General features: G+C 46.4%; 1 protein-coding gene across 3 annotated transcripts in view; it reads left to right on the top strand.

Moving 5' to 3' along the window:
- The first annotated feature begins 1,953 nt into the window (after window positions 1–1,953).
- The window catches only part of MTFMT (mitochondrial methionyl-tRNA formyltransferase), a 31,449-nt gene continuing 11,107 nt past the window's right edge, over window positions 1,954–22,295 (top strand). The window contains exons 1-7 of one of the 3 annotated variants that reach the window (XM_040342292.1): window positions 1,954–2,603; window positions 4,555–4,767; window positions 4,846–4,968; window positions 7,538–7,640; window positions 12,748–12,823; window positions 14,694–14,785; window positions 22,192–22,273. In XM_040342292.1, coding sequence (XP_040198226.1) covers window positions 2,080–2,603; window positions 4,555–4,767; window positions 4,846–4,968; window positions 7,538–7,640; window positions 12,748–12,823; window positions 14,694–14,785; window positions 22,192–22,273 — 1,213 coding nt within the window. In that variant the 5' untranslated portion in view covers window positions 1,954–2,079. The remainder of the gene's footprint in view (window positions 2,604–4,554; window positions 4,768–4,845; window positions 4,969–7,537; window positions 7,641–12,747; window positions 12,824–14,693; window positions 14,786–22,191; window positions 22,274–22,295) is intronic. The other 2 variants (XM_040342293.1, XM_040342294.1) reach the window with 2 other exon arrangements.

The raw sequence follows: 22,295 nt of genomic DNA, 5'->3' as shown, positions 1-22,295 counted from the left end.
ATATTTTTGGGGGATATTTATTACAGCAAAAAGTAAAAAATATTGCATTTTTTTCAAAATTGTCGCTCTATTTTTGTTTATAGCGCAAAAAATAAAGACCGCAGAGGTGATCAAATATCACCAAAAGAAAGCTCTATTTGTGGGGAAAAAAGGACGCCAATTTTGTTTGGGAGCCACGCCGCACGAGCGCGCAATTGTCAGTAAAAGCGACGCAGTGCCGAATCGCAAAAAGGGGCCTGGTCCTTTACCTGCATTTTGGTCCGGGTCTTAAGTGGTTAATTAACAATTGCGCGGTCGTGCGATGTTGTACCCAAACAAAATTGTCATCCTTTTTTCCCCACAAATAGAGCTTTCTTTTGGGCTGCTTTCCCACTGAGGAGCTTTTCAGGCGCTACTGCACTAAAAATAGCGCCTGCAATGTGCCCTGAAAGAGCCGCTCTTTTCTATCCAGTGTGAAAGCCTGAGAGCTTTCATACTGGAACGTTGCGCTGGCGGGACGCTTTAAAAAGTCCTGCCAGCCACATCTTTGAGGAGCGGTACAAGTGGTAAAAATACCACTCCTATAGCGCCCCTGCCCATTGAAATCAATAGGGTAGCGCCTCCAAAACCGCCCGCAAAACGCTGTAAAGCTGTGTTTTCGCGGGCAGGTTTAACCCTTTTTCGGTTGCAAGCGGGGGTTAAAATCTCCCCGCTAGCGCCCGAAAATCGCGGCAAACACAACGGTAAAACGCCGCTATTTTTCTCCCCGCCAGCGCACCACGCGCCTCAGTGTGAAAGGACCCTTGGTGGTATTTGATCACCTCTGTGTTTTTTATTTAAAAAAAAAAAAAGACATATTTTTTTACTTTTTGCTATAAAACACACCCAACAATTTATTATTTTTTTATCTAAATTTCTTCAATTTAGGCCAATGTGAATTTTGCTCCATATTTTTGGTAAAATAAATAAATAATTGGTTTGCGCAAAAGTTATAGGGCCAGATTCAGGTACAGCTGGCGTATCTCTGCGGCGGCGTAACGTATCCGATTTACGTTACGCCGCCGCAAGTTTTTCAGGCAAGTGCTTTATTCACAAAGCACTTGCTTGTAAAGTTGCGGCGGCGTAGCGTAAATCACCCGGCGGAATTCAAATTCGGCGGGTAGAGGGCGTGTATCATTTAAATGAAGCGCGTCCCCGCGCCGAACGAACTGCGCATGCGCCGTCCCTAAACATTTCCCAGTGTGCATAGCTCCAAATGACGTCGCAAGGACGTCATTGGTTTCGACGTGAACGTAAATGACGTCCAGCCCCATTCACGGACGACTTACGCAAACGACGTAACTTTTTCAAATTTCGACGCGGGAACGACGGCCCTACTTAACATTGGCTGCGCCTCATCTAGCAGGGGCAACTATACGCCGGGAAAAGCCGAACGTAAACGTCGTAACTTTACTGCGTCGGCCGCGCGTACGTTCGTGAATTTGCGTATCTAGCTAATTTGCATACTCGACGCGGAAATCGACGGAAGCACCACCTAGCGGGGAAAAAAAAAATTGCAGTTTTGATCCGACGGCGTAAGAGACTTACGCCTGTCGGATCTAAAGGATATCTATGCGTAACTGATTCTAAGAATCAGTCGCATAGATACGACGGGCCAGATTAGGACTTACGACGGCGCACATGGCGCTGCGCCGTCGTAAGTCCTTTCTGAATCTGGCCCACAGTGTCTACAATTTAAAACATATATATATATTTTACTTTCTGCTATAAAACAAATAAAAAAAAAATCGAATTTCTTCATCAAGTTAGGTTTGTATAGAAACACTGGTCAACAGAGAAAAAATAAATATTTTTCACATTTGGTGTCTTGATGTCTATAGGTGACACAAAAAAAACAAAGGCAGAGCTCCCAGCATTCAGCTCCAGCAGCGCCTGTGTCCAGCTAGGAACCTTTCCTCCGGCTCTTTATTTCCGGCGGAGCGTTTTAGGGAGCGGACCGATTTTTAAAGATGGCGGCGCCCACAGAGCAGCACGGCGGGGAAGGTTGCGGAAGTAGATGAAGCCGGTGTGGCCTCCTGTGGAGGTGTTTATGAAGTACTTATGGGCCTGTATACCCCGTACTGGAGGGGGCTGTGCTATACCCGGCTTGTGCGGCCCTCCCGGGTGTGGGGAGCCTCCTATGTAACAGGTGGGAGGGATGGGGAGGACATTGTGGAGGGCACCGTGTGCCATGGCTGTCACCAGGATATGTCCAGGAGGAGGGGGACATATAAAGAATGTATTTATCCCAAAATCTACAGAGACAAGGGGGGTCCTGAGAGAAGAGTGGGGGGATCTGTCCTCCATGGACACCCTGTACGCAGATCAGTGACATTATCAGCCAATCACAGACCTCTTCATTTGGGGAGCCGGACATTATCACCTGATTGCAAATCTCTACTTTCTGGGGGACAGACATTATCAGCCAATCACAGATCCTGTATATACAGATCCTTTCATTCTGGGGGTCAGACATTATCAGCCGATGGCGGTTGCACGCGCAGATCTGGGCCGCCTTGGAACGTCGTCTTCTTTGGAACGGATGACTTTGCACTGGAGTCTCTGAAGATCCTCCACAGATACAGGTGACCGAGCGTACTTTGATTAACCTCCCCCCCCCCAACCTGTTGTAAAATGACGGCTAGGGACGGGACTTTCCATGTTCCAGATGGACTGACGTCATATGACTTTCCTCCCCCGAAACGCGCCTCAGGCGCTGCGGTGCGATCTGTCAATGGTGACAGATCAGTGTACCGGCCGCTGCTGGTACCATGTGATTGCTGTGACCAATCGCAACAGATAATGTAATTAATGAATGGTCTTCTTTCATTGTTTACAATTGTGTTGCTAGCTGTGATTGGTTACAGTGATCACATGGTACAGGCAGGGACAATTAAAAATTCAAATAGAAAAAATATATAGATAGAGATCTATATAAAGATCTTTATCTATGTGTAGATAAATAAATTTATAGAGCTTTTTTGGGTGGTATTTGATCACCTCTGTGGTATTTATCTCTTGCACTATAAACACTATAAGCTCGCGACCCGGTCCTGTCCTCCGTGACCGCGGCTTCGGGACCCGATCGCTGCCGGTGTCCCTCGATCGGTCACAGAGAGGAAGAACGGGGAGAGGTCAGTATAAACAAACCTCTCCCCGTGCTTCCTAGTGTGGCTGTCACTGATCGTCTGTTCCCTGTGTTAGGGAACGACGATCAGTGACGTCACATGCACGGCCACGCCCCCACACAGTAAGAATCACTGCCTTAGGGCACACCTAACCCCTACAGCACCCCCTCCTGGTTAACCCCTTCACTGCCAGTGTCATTTTCACAGTAATCAATGCATTTTTTTTAGCACTGATCGCTGTATAAATTACAATGGTCCCAAAAATGTGTCAAAAGTGTCCGATGTGTCCACCATAATGTCGCAGTCACAATAAAAATCGCTGATCGCCGCCATTACTAGTAAAAAAAAAAAAATATATATATTAATAAAAATGCCAAAAAACTATCCGCTATTTTGTAGACGCTATAACTTTGCGCAAACCGATCAATAAACGCTTATTGCTTATTTTTTTTACCAAAAATATGTAGAATACGTATCGGCCTAAACTGAGGAAAAAAAGTTTGTTTTTTTATATATTTTTTGGGGATATTTATATAGCAACAAATGTTATTTATTTTTTTCCAAATTTGTCGCTCTATTTTTGTTTATAGCGCAAAAAAATAAAAACCGCAGAGGTGATCAAATACCACCAAAAGAAAGCTCTATTTGTGGGGAAAAAAGGACGCCAATTTTGTTTGGGAGCCACGTCGCACGACCACGCAATTGTCAGTTAAAGCGACGCAGCGCCGGATCGCAAAAAGCAGCCCGGTCTTTTGACCAGCGTAATGGTCTGGGGCTGAAGTGGTTAAAAAGCTGTAATTCCTAAACCCTTCCTCTGGTTTGGATGTAAATGCCCTCAAATTAAACCTGGGAGTGTGCACTTTCAGCCCATTATATATAAGGGATGTGTGTCCTTAGTCCCTTTCTCTGTCTTAAAGGGGAGATGTCAACAGTCTGTTAAGACCCCTGATATCTCTCCAAAAGACCCCCAACAGGGCTGATTAAAAAAAGAAAATTGCAATAAATATATATTTTTTAAAATAAATAAAAATAAAATGTAAATAAAAAAAAAAAACACACTAACAATCCACCCCCCCCCTTAAAAAAAAAAAAAAAAAAATCACTGTAAAAAAATAAATAGTAAAAAAAAATTGTAAAAAAAAAATACTGCCACAGTCACATGACATTAAAAAAAAGTATTAGTAATCGGTATCGGCGAGTACTTGAAAAAAAGTATCGGTACTTGTACTCAGTCCTAAAAAAGTGGTATCGGGACAACCCTACATTATATAACTATAACTTGAATATATTTTTGGTAAATACAAATATATATAATTATATATATATATATATATATATATATATATATATATATATAACTGTGTATATCTATCTAATTTGCATCCTCCATTCTCTCCTATTGACCAAGCAGTAGAACAGAAGAGGCTCTCGTTGGAAGACTGGAGGTGGTTTCTCTGCCGTCTTCATTGCCAAAAAGATTTCCGGTGACGAATTACGCCGATGACCAGGGGCTCCCCGTACACCCGTGGCCTGACACGGGGCAGTGTGACGAGTTCGATGTGGGAGTGGTGGCTTCGTTTGGACGACTCCTCAGTGAGGACCTCATTTTAAAGTTCCCTTAGTAGGTAAAATGCAGTGTATGATTTGGGTGGACGTGTGTCTGAGGCTGTGCTGACTTGGTATGTTTTTTGTTCTACAGCGGGATATTGAACGTACACCCGAGTCTCCTTCCCCGGTGGAGAGGACCGGCTCCCATAATCCACACGGTGCTTAATGGGGATGAGAAAACCGGAGTCACAATCATGCAAATTAGACCAAAGAGGTACGGCAGTATTCATGTGTAGAAAGGAAAGTTGGGCTCCATGATAGAGTGGCTGAGGAGTCCTTTAACCACTTAAGCCCCGAACCATTATGCAGGTAAAAAAACGCAGAGGTGATCAAATACCACAAAAAGAAAGTTCTATTTGTGAGGGAAAAAAGACGTCAATGTTGTTTGGGAGCCACGTCGCACGACTGCGCAATTGTCAGCTAAAGCGACGCAGTGCCGAATCGCAAAAAAGGGGGCAGGTCCTTTACCTGCATAATGGTCCGGGTCTTAAGCGGTTAATAAGACACGTGGCCACTCATTAAAATGAGAAGAAAAGAGGTTTAACCTTAAACTACGTAGAGGGTTTTTTTACTGTAAGAGCGGCAAGGATGTGCAGTTCCCTTCTACAGGCGGTGGTCTCAGCGGGGAGCATCGATGGTTTCAAAATAACTATTAGATAAGCACCTGAATGACCACAACATACAGGGATATACAATGTAATACTGACATATAATCACACACATAGGTTGAGAGATAGAGAGATACTATGTAACTATGAGAGATGCTATGTAACTATGAGAGATGGAGAGATACTATGTAACTATGAGAGATACTTTGTAACTATGAGAGATAGAGAGATACTATGTAACTATGAGAGATGGAGAGATACTATGTAACTATGAGAGATGGAGAGATACTATGTAACTATGAGAGATGGAGAGATACTATGTAACTATGAGAGATAGAGAGATACTATGTAACTATGAGGGATGGAGAGATACTATGTAACTATGAGAGATGGAGAGATACTATGAGAGATGGAGAGATACTATGTAACTATGAGAGATGGAGAGATACTATGTAACTATGAGAGATGGAGAGATACTATGTAACTATGAGAGATGGAGAGATACTATGTATCTATGAGAGATGGAGAGATACTATGTATCTATGAGAGATGGAGAGATACTATGTAACTATGAGAGATGGAGAGATACTATGAGAGATGGAGAGATACTATGAGAGATGGAGAGATACTATGAGAGATGGAGAGATACTATGTAACTATGAGAGATGGAGAGATACTATGTATCTATGAGAGATGGAGAGATACTATGTAACTATGAGAGATGGAGAGATACTATGTATCTATGAGAGATGGAGAGATACTATGTAACTATGAGAGATGGAGAGATACTATGAGAGATGGAGAGATACTATGAGAGATGGAGAGATACTATGTAACTATGAGAGATGGAGAGATACTATGTAACTATGAGAGATAGAGAGATACTATGTATCTATGAGAGATGGAGAGATACTATGTAACTATGAGAGATGGAGAGATACTATGTAACTATGAGAGATGGAGAGATACTATGTAACTATGAGAGATGGAGAGATACTATGTAACTATGAGAGATGGAGAGATACTATGTAACTATGAGAGATGGAGAGATACTATGTAACTATGAGAGATGGAGAGATACTATGTAACTATGAGAGATGGAGAGATACTATGTCACTATGAGAGATGGAGAGCTAGGGCCAGATTCACGTAGCACAGCGGATCTATAGATCCGCTCGATCTACGTGAATTAAGATCCGCTCCCGCAAGTTTAGGAGGCAAGTGGCTAATTCACAAACCACTTACCTCCAAACTTGCGACGGCGGATCCTAAATCCCCCGGCGGAATTCAAATTCCGTGGCTAGGGGAGTGTACTATTTAAATCAGGCGCGTTCCCGCGCCGATTTAAATGCGCATGCGCCGTCCGGGGAATTTCCCGGCGTGCATTGCTCCCACTGACGTCGCTAGGACGTCAGTGGTTGCGACACTTACGTAAACGACGTCCGTCCGTATTCTAGAACGACTTACGCAAACGACGTTAAAAAATTTAAATTTGACGCGGGAACGTCGGCTATACTTAACATTGGCTGCGCCTGATGAAAGCAGGGGTAAGTATACGACGGGTACGCCGCTACGGAAACGTCGTAAGTAGACTGCGTCGGGTCCGCGTACGTTCGTGAATTTGCGTATCTTGCTGATTTACATATTATTTATCCGGCGCCATTTTTAAATCGAAAAAAAGATCCGACAGTGTAACACAGTGTAACACTGTCAGATCTTAGCCCTATCTATGCGTAACTGATTCTATGAATCAGGCGCATAGATAGGACCAGTTTACGTCAGAGATACGATACACCGTCGTATCTCTTTGTGAATCTGGCCCATACTATGTAACTATGAGAGATGGGAAGATACTATGTAACTATGAGAGAGATGGAGAGATACTATGTAACTATGAGAGAGAGATACTATGTAACTATGAGAGATGGAGAGATACTATGTAACTATGAGAGATGGAGAGATACTATGTAACTATGAGAGATGGAGAGATACTATGTAACTATGAGAGATGGAGAGATACTATGTAACTATGAGAGATGGAGAGATACTATGTAACTATGAGAGATGGAGAGATACTATGTAACTATGAGAGATATTATGTAACTATGAGAGATGGAGAGATACTATGTAACTATGAGAGATATTATGTAACTATGAGAATTTGTGTCTCTTTAGGTTCGATGTTGGCCCCGTAGTGATGCAGAAGACATTCCCCGTTCCTCCCATGTGCACTTCTAAGGAGCTGGAAGCTGTGCTGTCTAAACATGGAGCTGAAATGGTAACCGGCTGTTTGTGAGGTAGACGGTCCACGTGAAGAAAGGGCCGGACTTTGAAGATCAGATTTGTGCGGTTTTATTTAGGACTCGTTCATACTGTGCGCGGTGACCGGCGTTTTTCTGCTCCGGATCAATGACAGTCACTGCAAGGGTACACCGAAGACGATTTTTTTCTATGTGCCCTGTCCACACTGCAATGCGCTCTTGGGGTGAAGGGCCGTGGGATGTGGAAAACTTCATGCATTCAATGGATTGGAGTCCACCTGGAGGCTCTGTATGGCTGCCCATTTCTATACACCAGGGGGTCTCAAAAAAGGCGGCCCTCCAGCTTTCATGGAACTACAAGTCCCATCATGCCTCTGCCTGTGGGAGTCATGCTTGTAACTGTCAGTCTTGCAATGCCTCATGGGACTTGTAGTTCTACAGCAGCTGGAGGGCCGCCAGTTTGAGACCCCTGCTATACACTGTATCTGAGCTGACAGTTCAGTAAAGTTAGAAGAAACCTAAGGGCCCTTTCACACAGGCTTTCCGATCAGGTCAGTCTTCCGGGTTTACTTGAGCCATCGGTAAACCTGGAAGCGATCCGAGCCGATCGGTGGCTGAGCAGGAAGCCAAGTGAGGGCCAGAGCGAACTGGGGTCAAGGGTCAAAAAGTCCTCAGATCTCTCAATAAAGAGGACCTGTCATGCTTATTTCTATTGGAAGAGATGGTTACAATAGGAAAAAAGTGATGAGAAAATAAAATAAAGGGACAGTATAAAAAGTAAAATAAATAATAATAATAAAAAAAAAAGGTATACATACCGTATATACTCGAGTATAAGCTGAGGCACCTAATTTTGCCACAAAAAATGGGAAAACTTAGTGACTCGAGTATAAGCCTATGGTGTCCATGTGCATGCCTCACTGTGCCCATGCCTCACTGTGCCCATGCCTCACTGTGTCCATGACTAGACTGACGTTTAACATGGGAGTCTATGGAAGGGGTGCCCGGCTTTGAAAAATCGGTGCTCCCCGGCCGCACGTCCCCCCCCAGACAACAAACTTTGCACACTTGTAGAGGAAGAGTGGAGCTACATGTGTGCCAAGTTTGGGGTCCAGGGGACCTACGGTTTTGCTGAAAAACCTGGCTTATACTCGAGTATATACGGTACTTAAGTCACGCCCGCATATGTAAACGGTGTTCAAAAAGGACGCCAATTTTGTTTGGGAGCCACGTTGCACGACCGCACAATTGTCAGTTAAAGCGACGCAGTGCCGAATCGCAAAAACTGGCCAGGTCCTTTTACCTGCATAAAGGTCCGGGTCTTAAAGCGGATGTGCCATGGGAACAAAATATTAAAAGTCAGCAGCTACAAATACTGCAGCTGCTGACTTTAATATTAGGACACTTACCTGTCCTGGAGTCCAGCGCCGATCGCAGCAGAGCACGAGCGATCGCTCGTCACTCTGCTGCTCCCCCCGCCATCCACGCTGAGGGAACCAGGAAGTGAAGCGCTGCGGCTTCACTGCCCGGTTCCCTACGGCGCATGCGCGAGTCGCGCTGCGCCCGCCGATTGGCTCACACGCTGTGTGCTGGGAGCCGAGTGTTCCCAGCACACAACGGGCGACAGACGGGATGTGACGGAATGCCCGTCTTTCGCCCGTATCGTGTGGCCGGAAGTGGGTGCAAATACCTGTCTTTAGACAGGTGTCTGCACCCCCCTCCCCCCTGAAAGGTGTCAAAAGTGACACCGGAGGGGGGGAGGGTTCCGATCAGCGGGACTCCACTTTAGGGTGGAGGACCGCTTTAAGTGGTTAACAGTAGTGATTATTTGCTCTTTTTGTACTATAAAGGGCTAATTTTCATTTTTTTTAACCCATTTTGTTACTGGCCGATTAATCGATTATGAAAATAGTAATCGATTAGTTGTTTCGGCCCTATTTGATGCCATTCCACGAGCGGGCGCAATTTTGAAGCGTGACATGTTGGGTATCATTTTACTCGGCGTAACATCATCTTTCACAATATAAAAAAAATTAGGGCTAACTTTACTGTCTTTATTTTAAATTCAAAAACGTGATTTTTTTCCAGAAAAAAGTGCGCTTGTAAGACCTCCTTGGTCGCAAATACGTGCGCAAATACGGTGTGACAAAAAGTATTGCAATGACCGCCATTTTATTCTCTAGGGTGTTTTAATTATATATATATATATATGTATATATGTATATATATGTGTGTGTGTGTGTGTTTGGGGGTTCGAAGTAATTTTCTAGCAAAAAAACTGTTTTAAATTTGTAAACACAGATTCTGAAAAACAGGCAAGGTCCTTAACTACTTAAGGACCGGACCAATATGCCCAATGACCCAAAGGGTTTTTACAATTCGGCACTGCGTCGCTTTAACAGACAATTGCGCGGTCGTGCGACGTGGCTCCCAAACAAAATTGGCGTCCTTTTTTCCCCACAAATAGAGCTTTCTTTTGGTGGTATTTGATCACCTCTGCGGTTATTATTTTTTGCGCTATAAACAAAAATATAACGACAATTTTGAAAAAAATTCAATATTTTTTACTTTTTGCTATAATAAATATCCCCCAAAAACATATATAAAAATGTTTTTCCTCAGTTTAGGCCGATACGTATTCTTCTACATATTTTTGGTAAAAAAAATCGCAATAAGCGTTTATCGATTGGTTTGCGCAAAATGTATAGCGTTTACAAAAAAGGGGATATTTTTATTATTTTTTATTTTTTTTACTACTAATGGCGGCGATCAGCGATTTTTTTCGTGACTGCGACATTATGGCGGACCCTTCGGACAATTTTGACACATTTTTGGGACCATTGTCATTTTCACAGCAAAAAATGCATTTAAATTGCATTGTTTATTGTGAAAATGACAGTTGCAGTTTGGGAGTTAACCAACAGGTGGCGCTGTAGGAGTTCAGCTTCACCTAGTGTGTGTTTACAACTGTAGGAGGGTGTGGCTGTAGGTCTGACATCATCGATCAAGTCTCCCTATAAAAGGGATCACTCAATCGATGCAGCCGCCACAGTGAAGCACGGGGAAGCCGTGTTTACATACGGCTCTCCCCGTTCTTCAGCGAATAGCCGCGCCGTCATCCCGGATCGCTCCCCGCGGGAATCCGACCGCCGCATGTAGCGCGGGGGGGTCCCGATCGGACCCACGTCTAGGCAGGAACGTACAGGTACGCCAATGTGCCTGTACGTGCCATTCTGCCGACGTATATGTACATGCGGCGGTCTGGAAGTGGTTAAGTAACAAAAATGGCCTGGTCATGAAGGGGGGGTAAACCTTCAGAAGCTGAAGTGGTTAAATGCGTGTTTTACAAACAGTAACATATTTGCCATAAAAATATTCCATTACAAAGCAAGTTCCTCCTTCCTACTAAAGCCCAGTGCCAGGATACATTTCTTAAAGCGGAGTTCCACCCAAAAGTGGAACTTCCGCTTAATCCACTCCTTGCCCCCTTACATGCCACATTTGGCATGTAATTTTCTTGGGGGGGGGGGGTTGGAGCTTCAGGAGAAGGGGACATCCTGTCCCACTTCCTCCTTCCGCCCAGGGGCCGCTAAGGCGATACGTCATATCGCCTTTTGGCGGCCCCTCCCTGTAGGCGATCGCCTGGGACACGTGACAGGTCCCAGGCGATCACCTGTCCAACCAAATAGCGCAGTGCCGCTTGCGCATGCGCAGGGAGTGCCCGGCCGTGAAGCCGAAAGCGGTCACAGCCAGGTGCCTGTAGTAACAATGATGACGCCGGCCGGAGAGGGGAAGAGCGGAGCGGAGCTCTGGCCGGCGCGGCCCATCGCGTCGCTGGACCGTGGAGCAGGTGAGTGCATGTTTTTGTAGCTGCTGACTTTCAATAAACATTACAAATGCCTGGAACTCCTCTTTAATATAAGATGCTACATAATTCTATTGCAATATATTTAGACCATTTGTGTCCCTGTATGTCCACGTCTTGCTTTCACCAGGCTTGCATGATTTTTGAATGATTTTGCATCGTTTGGATTTTATCTTTTGCTTTTTTTGTATTTTTTTAATTTGCTTCAACAGAGTGCGGCAGTCCAGGGTGGTTTCGTTTCGACAAGGTCCTTAAGTGGTTGCCGACCAGCCGCCGTCGTTTTACGGCGGCAGGTCGGCTCCCCTGCGCGAGAGCCCGTAGCTATACGTCGGCTCTCGCGCAGGCCACTAGGGGCGCGTGCGCGCCCCCCCACTCTCCCCCGACTCCCGTGCCCGGCGAGTGCGATCGCCGACAGGCACACGCGATCGCTCATTACAGAGCGGGGACCGGGAGCTGTGTGTGTAAACACACAGCTCCCGGTCCTGTCAGGGAGATAAATGCTCTACAATGTATGAACAGCGATCGGTCATTTCCCCTAGTGAGGCCACCCCCCTTCAGTTAAGAACACACCCAGGGAACATACTTAACCCCTTCCCCGCCCCGTAGCGTTAACCCCTTCCCTGCCAGTGGCATTTTAGTAGTAATCCAATGCATTTTTATAGCACTGATCGCTATAAAAATGCCAATGGTCCCAAAAATGTGTCCGAAGCGTCCGCCATAATGTCGCAGTACCGAAAAAAAATGCTGATCGCCGCCATTACTAGTAAAAAAAAAATATTAATAAAAATTCCATAAAAATACCCCCTATTTTGTAAACGCTATAACTTTTGCGCAAACCAATCAAACGCTTATTGCGATTTTTTTTTTTTTTTTTTACGAAAAATAGGTAGAAGAATACGTATCGGCCTAAACTGAGGGGAAAAAAAATATTTTTTTATATATTTTTGGGGGATATTTATTATAGCAAAAAGTAAAAAATATTCATTTTTTTTTTCAAAATTGTCGCTCTATTTTTGTTTATAGCGCAAAAACTAAAAACCGCGGAGGTGATCAAATACCACCAAAAGAAAGCTCTATTTGTGGGGGGAAAAAGGACGCCAATTTTGTTTGAGAGCCACATCGCACGACCGCGCAATTGTCAGTTAAAGCGAAAAAGTGCTCTGGTCTTTGACCAGCAATATGGTCCGGGGGTTAAGTGGTTATTATGTTTATCTGCAGGATGGTTGGACACTTAATGACTCTTTTTATTTTTTTTTCAGCTTTTATCTGTTTTGAAAAATTTACCACATTGTTTAAGCTTCACTAAAGAGCAGCCAAAAGAAGGTGTAACGTTTGGTAAGTATATATATATATATTTTTCTTTATTTCATGTCTTCCTAACTACAAAAGTTTGTTAGAAGTCAGACTGGAGAGACGGTTCATATTTTTGCATTGCAGCAACGTCTGCATGAATGAAATGCACTTTAACCCCCTTGGCACCGAGCCTACGCAAATATGCGGCCCCAGGACAGGGCTTTTTTTTTTTTTTTTCGTGGGATTGCATATTTGTGTATCTCCCTTTTTTGTGCTGTGCGAGCTCCCAGCACAGAGAGCCCCCCCCCCCCCCTTATGAGCCCCGGGGCCCCTTTCTGACAATGGGGACCTGGAACTTCCAATTACAGCTTACCTGACCGCTCTGGCTATCGCAGTGATCAGTCACTATGAAGCCCACCCTCATGTTTTCTCTCTGAGGCTGAGCCAGCTGCCGATCAGGCATTTGGGTGCATCCTGGCATTATTGTCCTGATCCCCTGCAGAGCCTGGATTGGCTCTATGCTTTAGGCTGCTGTTGGCTGAATCTGGTCGCAGGAGTACAGATCTAAGTGCACTCCTGTGACTTACAGGAGAAGTATGGCCAAATGAGCTTTGGCCCTATTTCTTCTTCTTGAGGACCACCGCACGTAGATATACGTCTGCAGAATGGCACAAGGGCATATGTGTATGTCCCCTTTAAGAGCCCAGCCGTGGGCGCACGCAGATATACGTCTGCAGAATGGCACGGCTGGGCACATGGGCGTACATGTATGTCCCCTTTAAGAGCCCAGCCGTGGGCGCACGCAGATATACGTCTGGGCACATGGGCGTACATGTGTGTCTCCTTTAAGAGCCCAGCCGTGGGCACATGCAGATATACGTCTGCAGAATGGCACGGCTGGTCACAGGGGGCGTACATGTATGTTCCCTTTAAGAGCCCAGCCGTGGGCGCACGCAGATATACGTCTGCAGAATGGCACGGCTGGGCACAAGGGCGTATAGGTATGTCCCCTTTAAGAGCCCAGCTGTGGGTGCACGCAGATATACGTCTACAGAATGGCACGGCTGGGCTCTTAAAGGGGACATAACATGTACGCTCTTGTGCCCAGCCGTGCCATTCTGCAGACGTATATCTGCATGCGGCGGTCCTCATGAAGAAATAGGGGCGTTTTTTGGGCGCCTTGGCGTTATATATTTTTTATTTATTTTTTTTAACGCCAAGGCGCCCAAAAAACGCCCCTATTTCTTCATGAGGACCGCCGCACGCAGATATACGTCTGCAGAATGGCACGGCTGGGCACAAGAGCGTACATGTTATGTCCCCTTTAAGAGCCCAGCCGTGCCATTCTGCAGACGTATATCTGCTTGCGGCGGTCCTCATGAAGAAATAGGGGCGTTTTTTGGGCGCCTTGGCGTTAAAAAAAAAAAAAAAAAAATATATAAGAAATGCCTGTAAAGTGCATGAAAGAAGCCTCATCTGCAATCCCAATGTGAAAGCCCCGAGTGCTTTCAGAGCCCTTTCACACTGCCAGCGCCCGAAAAACGTTGGTAAAGCGCCAGGGCGTTTTTCAGGCACTTTGGCGTTAAAAAAAAGCTCCCTCAATGGGAAGGGGGCTTTAGGAGCCGTGTATTCAACGCTGCAAAGAAACTGCTTGCAGGACTTTTTTTTTGGACGTTCTGCCAGCGCAGCGCCTCAGTGTGAAAGCACTCAGGGCTTTCGCATTGGGATCGCAGATGCAGCTTCTTTCAGGCGTTTTTTTTTTATCGCTAAAGCGCCTAAAAAACGCCCCAGTGTGAAAGGGGTCTTAAAGTGCTGTATGTTTTTTTCTGCAATAGACCATCTGCAAGCAAAAAAAACACAAACCTAGTGAGTGGAGTCTAATGCTGCAGCTCTTGTTCCTTTTTCTTTTCAGCCCCTAAGATCTCCGCTGCGCTTAGTTGCGTCCGGTGGGAGGAACAGACTCCAGAAGAAATTCTGCGGCTGGAACGTGCGGTTGGATTTGCGGTATAATGTCTAATAAACTGTCCAACGTTACATTTGTTTTTATATACCGTATTTATCGCGGTATAACGCGCTCCCGCGTATACCGCGCACCCCTAAAGTTGCCGTGAATCCTGTGGAAAAAAAGTTTTTGGTGTCTTGAGCGGCGTCCATCGGCGGCCTCATCGGGTCCGGCGTCCGCCTGCGGCTTTGTGTGTCCTCTTCGTCGGGTCCGGCGTCCTTCTGCGGCTTTGTGTGTCCTCTTCGTCGGGTCCGGCGTCCTTCTGCGGCTTCGGGTGTCCTCTTCGTCGGGTCCGGCGTCCTTCTGCGGCTTCGGGTGTCCTCTTCGTCAGGTCCGGCGTCCGTCTGTGGCTTCAGGTGTCCTCTTCGTCGGGTCCCGGCGTCCTTCTGCGGCTTTGGGTGTCCTCTTTGTCGGGTCCGGCGTCCTTCTGCGGCGTCCTCGCGTCCTCCCTCGCTCGTTTCCCGCACCGAGTTTGAATACTGCGCCGACATATACCGAGCACAGTACACTCGTGTATCGTCGGGCAGGCTCGGCAACTCTTGCGCTGACGTCCTGTACACTCAAGACGTCAGCGCGAGAGGTGCAGAGACTGCCCGAAGATACACGAGTGTACTGCGCTCGGTATATGCCGGCGCAGTATTCAAACTCGTGGCGGGAAAGCGGGTATCGGCGTATATCGCGCACCCACGATTTTGCCCTGATTTTCAGGGCAAAATAGTGCGCGGTATACGCCGATAAATACGGTACTCATCTTTGCATGTACAAGGGCCTGAAAGTATTCATACCCCCCTTGAAATTTTCCACACTTTGTCATGTTACAACCAAAAACGTATTTTATTGGGATTTTATGTGATAGACCGACACACAGTGTCACATAATTGTGAAGTGGAAGGAAAATGATAAATGGGTTTCAATTATTTTTTTTTACAAATAAATATGTGAAAAGTGTGGGGGGTACATTTGTATGGCGCCCCCCGGAGTCAATACTTTGTAGAACCCCCTTTCTCTGCAATTACAGCTGCAAGTCTTTTTTTGGGGGTGTCTCTACCAGCTTTGCACATCTTGGGCCAGATTCACGTAGGTGAGCGGCGGCGTAACGTATCGTAGATACGTTACACCGCCGCAAGTTTTCATCGCAAGTGCCTGATTCACAAAGCACTTGCGATGAAAACTACGCTGGCAGCCTCCGGCGCAAGGCGGGCCAATTCAAATGGGCGTGTGCCATTTAAATTAGGCGCGCTCCCGCGCCGGACCTACTGCGCATGCTCAGTTTCGCAATTCCCGTCGTGCTTTGCGCGCCGCGACGTAATTTTTGCGAACGGCGACGCGCGTAGCGTACTTCCGTATTCCCGGACGTGTTACGCAAACGGCGTTAAATTTTAAATTTCGACGCGGGAACGACGGCCATTCTTTAAACAGCAATACGATTGCTGAGTAAAGTTAGGGCAGGTCAAACGACGACTAACTTTGCGACGGGAAACTAGACTAGCAGCGACGTAGCGAACGCGAAAATCCGTCGTGAATCGCCGTAACTCCTAATTTGCATACCCGACGCTGGTTTACGACCCGAACTCCCCCCAGCGGCGGCCGCGGTACTGCATCCTCAAATCCGACAGTGTTAAACAATTACACCTGTTGGATCTTATGGATATCTATGCGTAACTGATTCTATGAATCAGCCGCATAGATAGAAACAGAGATACGACGGCGTATCAGGAGATACGCCGTCGTATCTCTTTGGTGAATCTGGCCCCTAGAGAGGGACATTTCCCCCCCCCCCCCCCCCATTCTTCTTTGTAAAATATCTAGGGGCCAGATCCACGTAGCGCGGCGCTTCTTTACGGCCGGCGTAGTGTATCTCAGATACACTACGCCGCTGTAACTTACAGCGTATTTCCCGTATTCTCAAAGAATTTGCGCCGTAAGTTACGGCGGCGTAGTGTAACTGTGTTGGCGTAAAGGGCGCCCAATTCAAATGGATGAGATGGGGGCGTGTTTTATGGTAATACGTCTTGACCTGACGTAAATGACGTATTTTCTGCGCCGTCCGTGGGGGTATCCCAGTGCGCATGCTCGAAATTAACCCGCAACAAGCCAATGCTTACGACGTGAACATCATTATACGCAAAGCCCTATTCGCAAACGACTAACGCAAACGATGTAAAATTTTCAAAATTCAACGCGGGAACGACGTCCATACTTAACATAGGATACGCCTCATATAGCAGGGGTAACTTTACGCCGGAAAAAAACTTGCGGAAACAACGTAAAAAAATGCGCCGGCCGGACGTACGTTCGTGGATCGCCGTATCTAGCTAATTGCATACTAGATGCGGAAAATCGACGGAAACGCCACCTAGCGGCCAGCGGAAATATGCACCTTAGATCCGACGGCGTACTAAGACGTACGCCAGTCGGATCTAGCCCAGCTTCAGGCGTATCTTGTTTTGTGGATACAAAACAAAGATACGCCGGAGCAAACTAGAAGTTACGCGGCGTATCAATAGATACGCCAGCGTAACTTCTTTGTGGATCTGCCCCTAAAGTTCTGTCACATTGGATGGAGAGCGTCTGTGATCAGCAATTTTTAAGTCTTGCCACAGATTCTCAATGGGATTTAGGTCTGGACTGTGACTGGGCCGTTCTAACACATGAATATGCTTTGATGTAAACCTTTTCATTGTAGCTCTGGCTGTACTTTAGGGTCGTTGTCCTGCTGGAAGATGTAGTCTTTTCAGATAAAGATCAAGTCTTTTCAGATTCTAAGCTTTTCTTCTAAGATTGCCCTGTATTTGGCTCCATCCATCTTCCCATCAACTCTGACCAGCTTCCCTGTCCCTGCTGAAGAAAAGCATACCCACCACATGATGCTGCCACCACCATGTTTCACGGTGGGGATGGTGTGTTCTGGGTGATGTGCAGTGTTAGTTTTCCACCACACATAGCGTTTTGCTTTTAGGCCAAAGAGTTTAATTTTGGTCTCATCTGACCAGAGCACCTTCTTCCACATGTTTGCTGTGTCCCCTCCCCCACGTGGCTTCTCACAAACTGCAAACAGGACTTCTTATGTCTTTCTTTCTCCAATGTTTTTCTTCTTGTCACTCTTCCATAAAGGGCAGATTTGTGGAGAGACCACTAATAGTTGTCCTGTGGACAGATTCTCCCCCCTGAGCTGTGGATCTCTGCAGCTCCTCCAGAGTTACCATGGGCCTCTTGGCTGCTTCTCTGATGAATGTTCTCCTTGCCCGGCCCGGTCAGTTTAGGTGGACGGCCATGCCTTGGTAGGTTTGCAGTTGTGCCATACTCTTTCCATTTTCGGATGATGGATTGAACAGAAGCTCCGTGAGATGATCAAAGCTTGGGAGATTTTTCTATAACCTAACCCTGCTTTATACTTCTCCACAACTTTATCCCTGACCTGTCTGGTGTGTTCCTCGGCTTTCATGATGCTGTGTGTTCACCAAGGTTCTCTAACAAACCTCTGAGGGCTTCACAGAACAGCTGTATTTATACTGTGATAAAATTACACAACCTATTAACTAATTAGGTGACTTCTGAAGGCAATTGGTTCCTCTAGATTTTAGTTGGGGTATCAGAGTAAAGGGGGCTGAACACAAATGCCCCCCCCCCACACTTTTCACATATTTATTTGTAAAAAAAAAATTGAAAAACATTTTACCTTCCACTTCACAATTATGGGCCACTTTGTGTTGGTCTATCACATAAAATACATTTACGTTTTTGGTTGTAACATGACAAAATGTGGAAAATGTCAAGGGGTATGAATACTTTTTCAAGGCACTGTACCTGATTTCAGAAATGCAGGATATGTATGTTTAGGCTTTTCTTGGGTCAAATCGCATATTTTGTTGCCTTTCAATGAGTAAAGTGGAAGTAAAGCTCAACTCCAGGCAGACATAATAGACACAAGTAAATGCTGCTCGATATTCAGTAATGAATCATTAAAGCCCCAATCCGGGATAAAACAAACTTTTCACCCCTCCCCCCCCCCCCCCCCCCCCCCCCCCCCCCCCCGTACACTGTGAAACCACCATAACTCACCCGGCCAGGTTTTGCGATTCGGCACTGCGTCGCTTTAACTGACAATTGCGCGGTCGTGCGACGTGGCTCCCAAACAAAATGGGCGTCCTTTTTTCCCCACAAATAGAGCTTTCTTTTGGTGGTATTTGATCACCTCTGCGGTTTTTATTTTTTGCGCTATAAATAAAAATAGAGCGACAATTTTGAAAAAAAATCTATATTTTTTGCTATAATAAATATCCCCCAAAAACATATATAAAAAATGTTTTTTTCCTCAGTTTAGGCCGATACGTATTTTTCTACCTATTTTTGGTAAAAAAAAAATCGCAATAAGCGTTTATCGGTTGGTTTGCGCAAAATTTATAGCGTTTACAAAATAGGGGATAGTTTTATTGCATTTTTATACATTTTTTTTTTTTTTACTACTAATGGCGGCGATCAGTGATTTTTTTTCGTGACTGCGACATTATGGCGGACACTTCGGACAATTTTGACACATTTTTGGGACCATTGTCATTTTCACAGCAAAAAATGCATTTAAATTGCATTGTTTATTGTGGAAATGACAGTTGCAGTTTGGGAGTTAACCACAAGGGGGCGCTGAAGGGGTTATGTGTGACCTCAAGTGTGTTTACAACTGTAGGGGGGTGTGGCTGTAGGTGTGACGTCATCGATTGTGAATCCCTATAAAAGGGAACGCAGGATCGATGCTCCTGCCACAGTGAAGAATGGGGAAGCTGTGTTTACACGCGGCTCTCCCCGTTCTTCAGCTCCAGGGACCGATCGCGGGACTCCAGCGGCGATCGGGTCCCGGAGCTTCGGACCGGGTCGCGGGCGCGCGCCCGCGACCCATGGCTGGACAATAGCTCAGCACATACCTGTACGTGCCTGTGCCCAGCTGTGCCATTCTGCCGACGTAAATGTGCTGGGGGGGGGGGGGTCCTTAAGTGGTTAAGGACTGCCTAACACTGATATACGTTGGCAGAATGGCACATGCACGTACCTGTACCTTTAGTGCCCAGCCGTGGGTCGCGCCCGGGACTGCGGCAGCGGGACCCGCAGACCCAATCACCGCCGGTGTCCCGCGATCGGTCACAGGAGCTGAAGAACAGGGAGAGGTGAGTGTAAACACACCTTTCCCGTTCTTCACTGTGGCAGTGTCACTGATCGTGTGTTCCCTGATATAGGGAAAGACGATCAGTGATGTTACAAGTCCAGCCCGCCCCCCTACAGTTAGAAACACACATGAGGTCACACTTAACCCCTACAGCCCCCCCTAGTGGTTAACTCCTAAACTGCAATTGTAATTTTCACAGTAATCGGTGCATTTTTATAGCACTTTTCGCTGTGAAAATGACAATGGTCACAAAAAATGTGTCAAAAGTGTACAAATGTGTCCGCCATAATTTCGCAGTCACCAGTTTTCTGTAAATAGCCGACCTGCGAGTCGGCTCTATACGGCGCCTGCGCAGTTAGCTCTACACGGCGGGCGCAGGCGCCGTATAGAGCCGACTCGCAGGTCGGCTATTTACAGAAAACTGGTGATGCGCCAGGTGAAGTTTTTCACCAGACGTCAATCATCTAACCTCTGGATAGGAACACCCACACCCGCGGGAGCCAGAACCCGTAATCCGGGGGGAAAATAAGAATAAAACGGTATGTACGGCAAAAAAAAAAAAAAATACCAGCATACTGTACATGTCATCAGTATGCTGGATGTAATGGTATATAATTGTTTTAGGGCTCTTTCACACGGAGCGGACCGTTTCTCGGTCCGCTCCGTGTGTCCGCCAAAGCTCAGCGGGGATCCCCGCTCAGCTGTCGGCGGATAGGGCGGTCCCCGCACACTGTGCAGGGACCGCCCTGTCTCTCCTCCGCTCTCCCCTATGGGGGACCGGATGCAGACGGTCCGTCTGTCCGTCTGCATCCGGTCCGTTCCGCCGAACGGAAGAAAAATAGGGTTTCTTCCGTTCGGAAAAGCGGAACCCGACTGACGCGGACGCTAGCGGATGCTCCATCCGCTAACGGACGCATCGCCATAGGGATTCATTACAAGTCCGTTAACGGACTTGTAATGAACGGACAGACGGAGCGGACGTCTGAAAGGGGCCTTAGGGTGAACCTCCACTTTAAAGATTTAGAGAAGATCTGTAAAGAAGAGAGGACCAAAATCCCTCCTGAGATGTGTGAAAATCTGGTAACCAACTACAAGAAACGTCTGACCTCTGTGCTTCCCAACAAGGGTTTCTCCACCAAGTAGTAAGGGGATCAAATACTTATTTTACTCACCGAACTGCAACCTAATTTATAGCATTTGTTTTATGTGTTTTTTTGGTTAATATTCTGTCTCTATCATTTAAAACACACCTATGATAAAAATGATAGACCCTTCATCTCTTTGTAAGGCCCCTTTCACACAGGGCAGATCAGTAATGATCCGCCCCATGAAGCTCCGCTTGCTCAGCGGGGATCGCTCCGTTGATCCCCGCTGAGCCGGCGGATGACAGGGGGGTCCCCGCACACTGTGCAGGGACCGCCCTGTCTTTTCTCCGCTCTCCCCTATGGGGGGGATGGGATGAACACGGACCGTCTGTCTTTGTTCACCCGATCCGCCAGACGGATGGTAAAGTAGGTTTTTCCTGCGTCACACTTTGGCGGATCGGAGCGGTTCGGATGTCGGCGGACATGTCACCGCTGACATCCGATGCTCCATGGAGGAGCAAGGAGCGCCCGTTCAGGTCCGCCTAAAAAACTGGCAGGCGGACCTGAACGGGCGCTCCGTGTGAAAGAGCCCTAAGAGGGCAAAACTTACACAATCTGCAGGGGATCAAATAATTATTTCACCCTCACTGTAGATTTAAAGATAAAGCATTGAAAATATATGTTAAAGTGATTTGTAAAGGTTTAAAAAAAAACAAAAAAAAACGTGATAGAAACCTGCTCTGTGTAATGATTTTGCACAGAGCAGCCCCCATCCTCTTCTTTTTGGGTTCCCTGTCAGCAGACCTGGCTCCTCCTCCCTACCGGGTGCCCTCAATAGCAAGCCCACTATGGGGAAACTTGAGCAGGCTTGCTCCCGAGCTGCGCTCTGTGTGTGTGTGTCTGTTCACGTACAGAGCGTGGCTTGACCCCGCCCCCCCCGATGTCTCCTTGGCTTTGATGAACAGCAGCAGGAGCCAATGGTTCCCGGTGCTGTAAGCCAATGAGGGGAGAGAGAGAGACCAAGGAGAGCCGCTGCTCTCATGCACATCGCTGGATCGAGATGGGGCTCGAGTAAGTATATATTTTTTTCAGAAATAAGATTTTTTTTGTACATTACATGAGGCGTGTCCTGCAAAACATAATTGCATTCCTGTTTTTGTTGTAGATACAACTACAAGCAGCATGGATGGGAACCCCTATTAAACTGATCAGTTTCACAGAAGTTCCGGGTCCTTTAATCCGTTCAGGTTTGTTGACTGAATTGTATGC

This window comes from Rana temporaria, chromosome 3 (assembly GCF_905171775.1).
Source record: "Rana temporaria chromosome 3, aRanTem1.1, whole genome shotgun sequence".
Lineage (NCBI taxonomy): Eukaryota > Metazoa > Chordata > Amphibia > Anura > Ranidae > Rana > Rana temporaria.
This window is presented reverse-complemented; position numbering and strand designations above follow the sequence as displayed.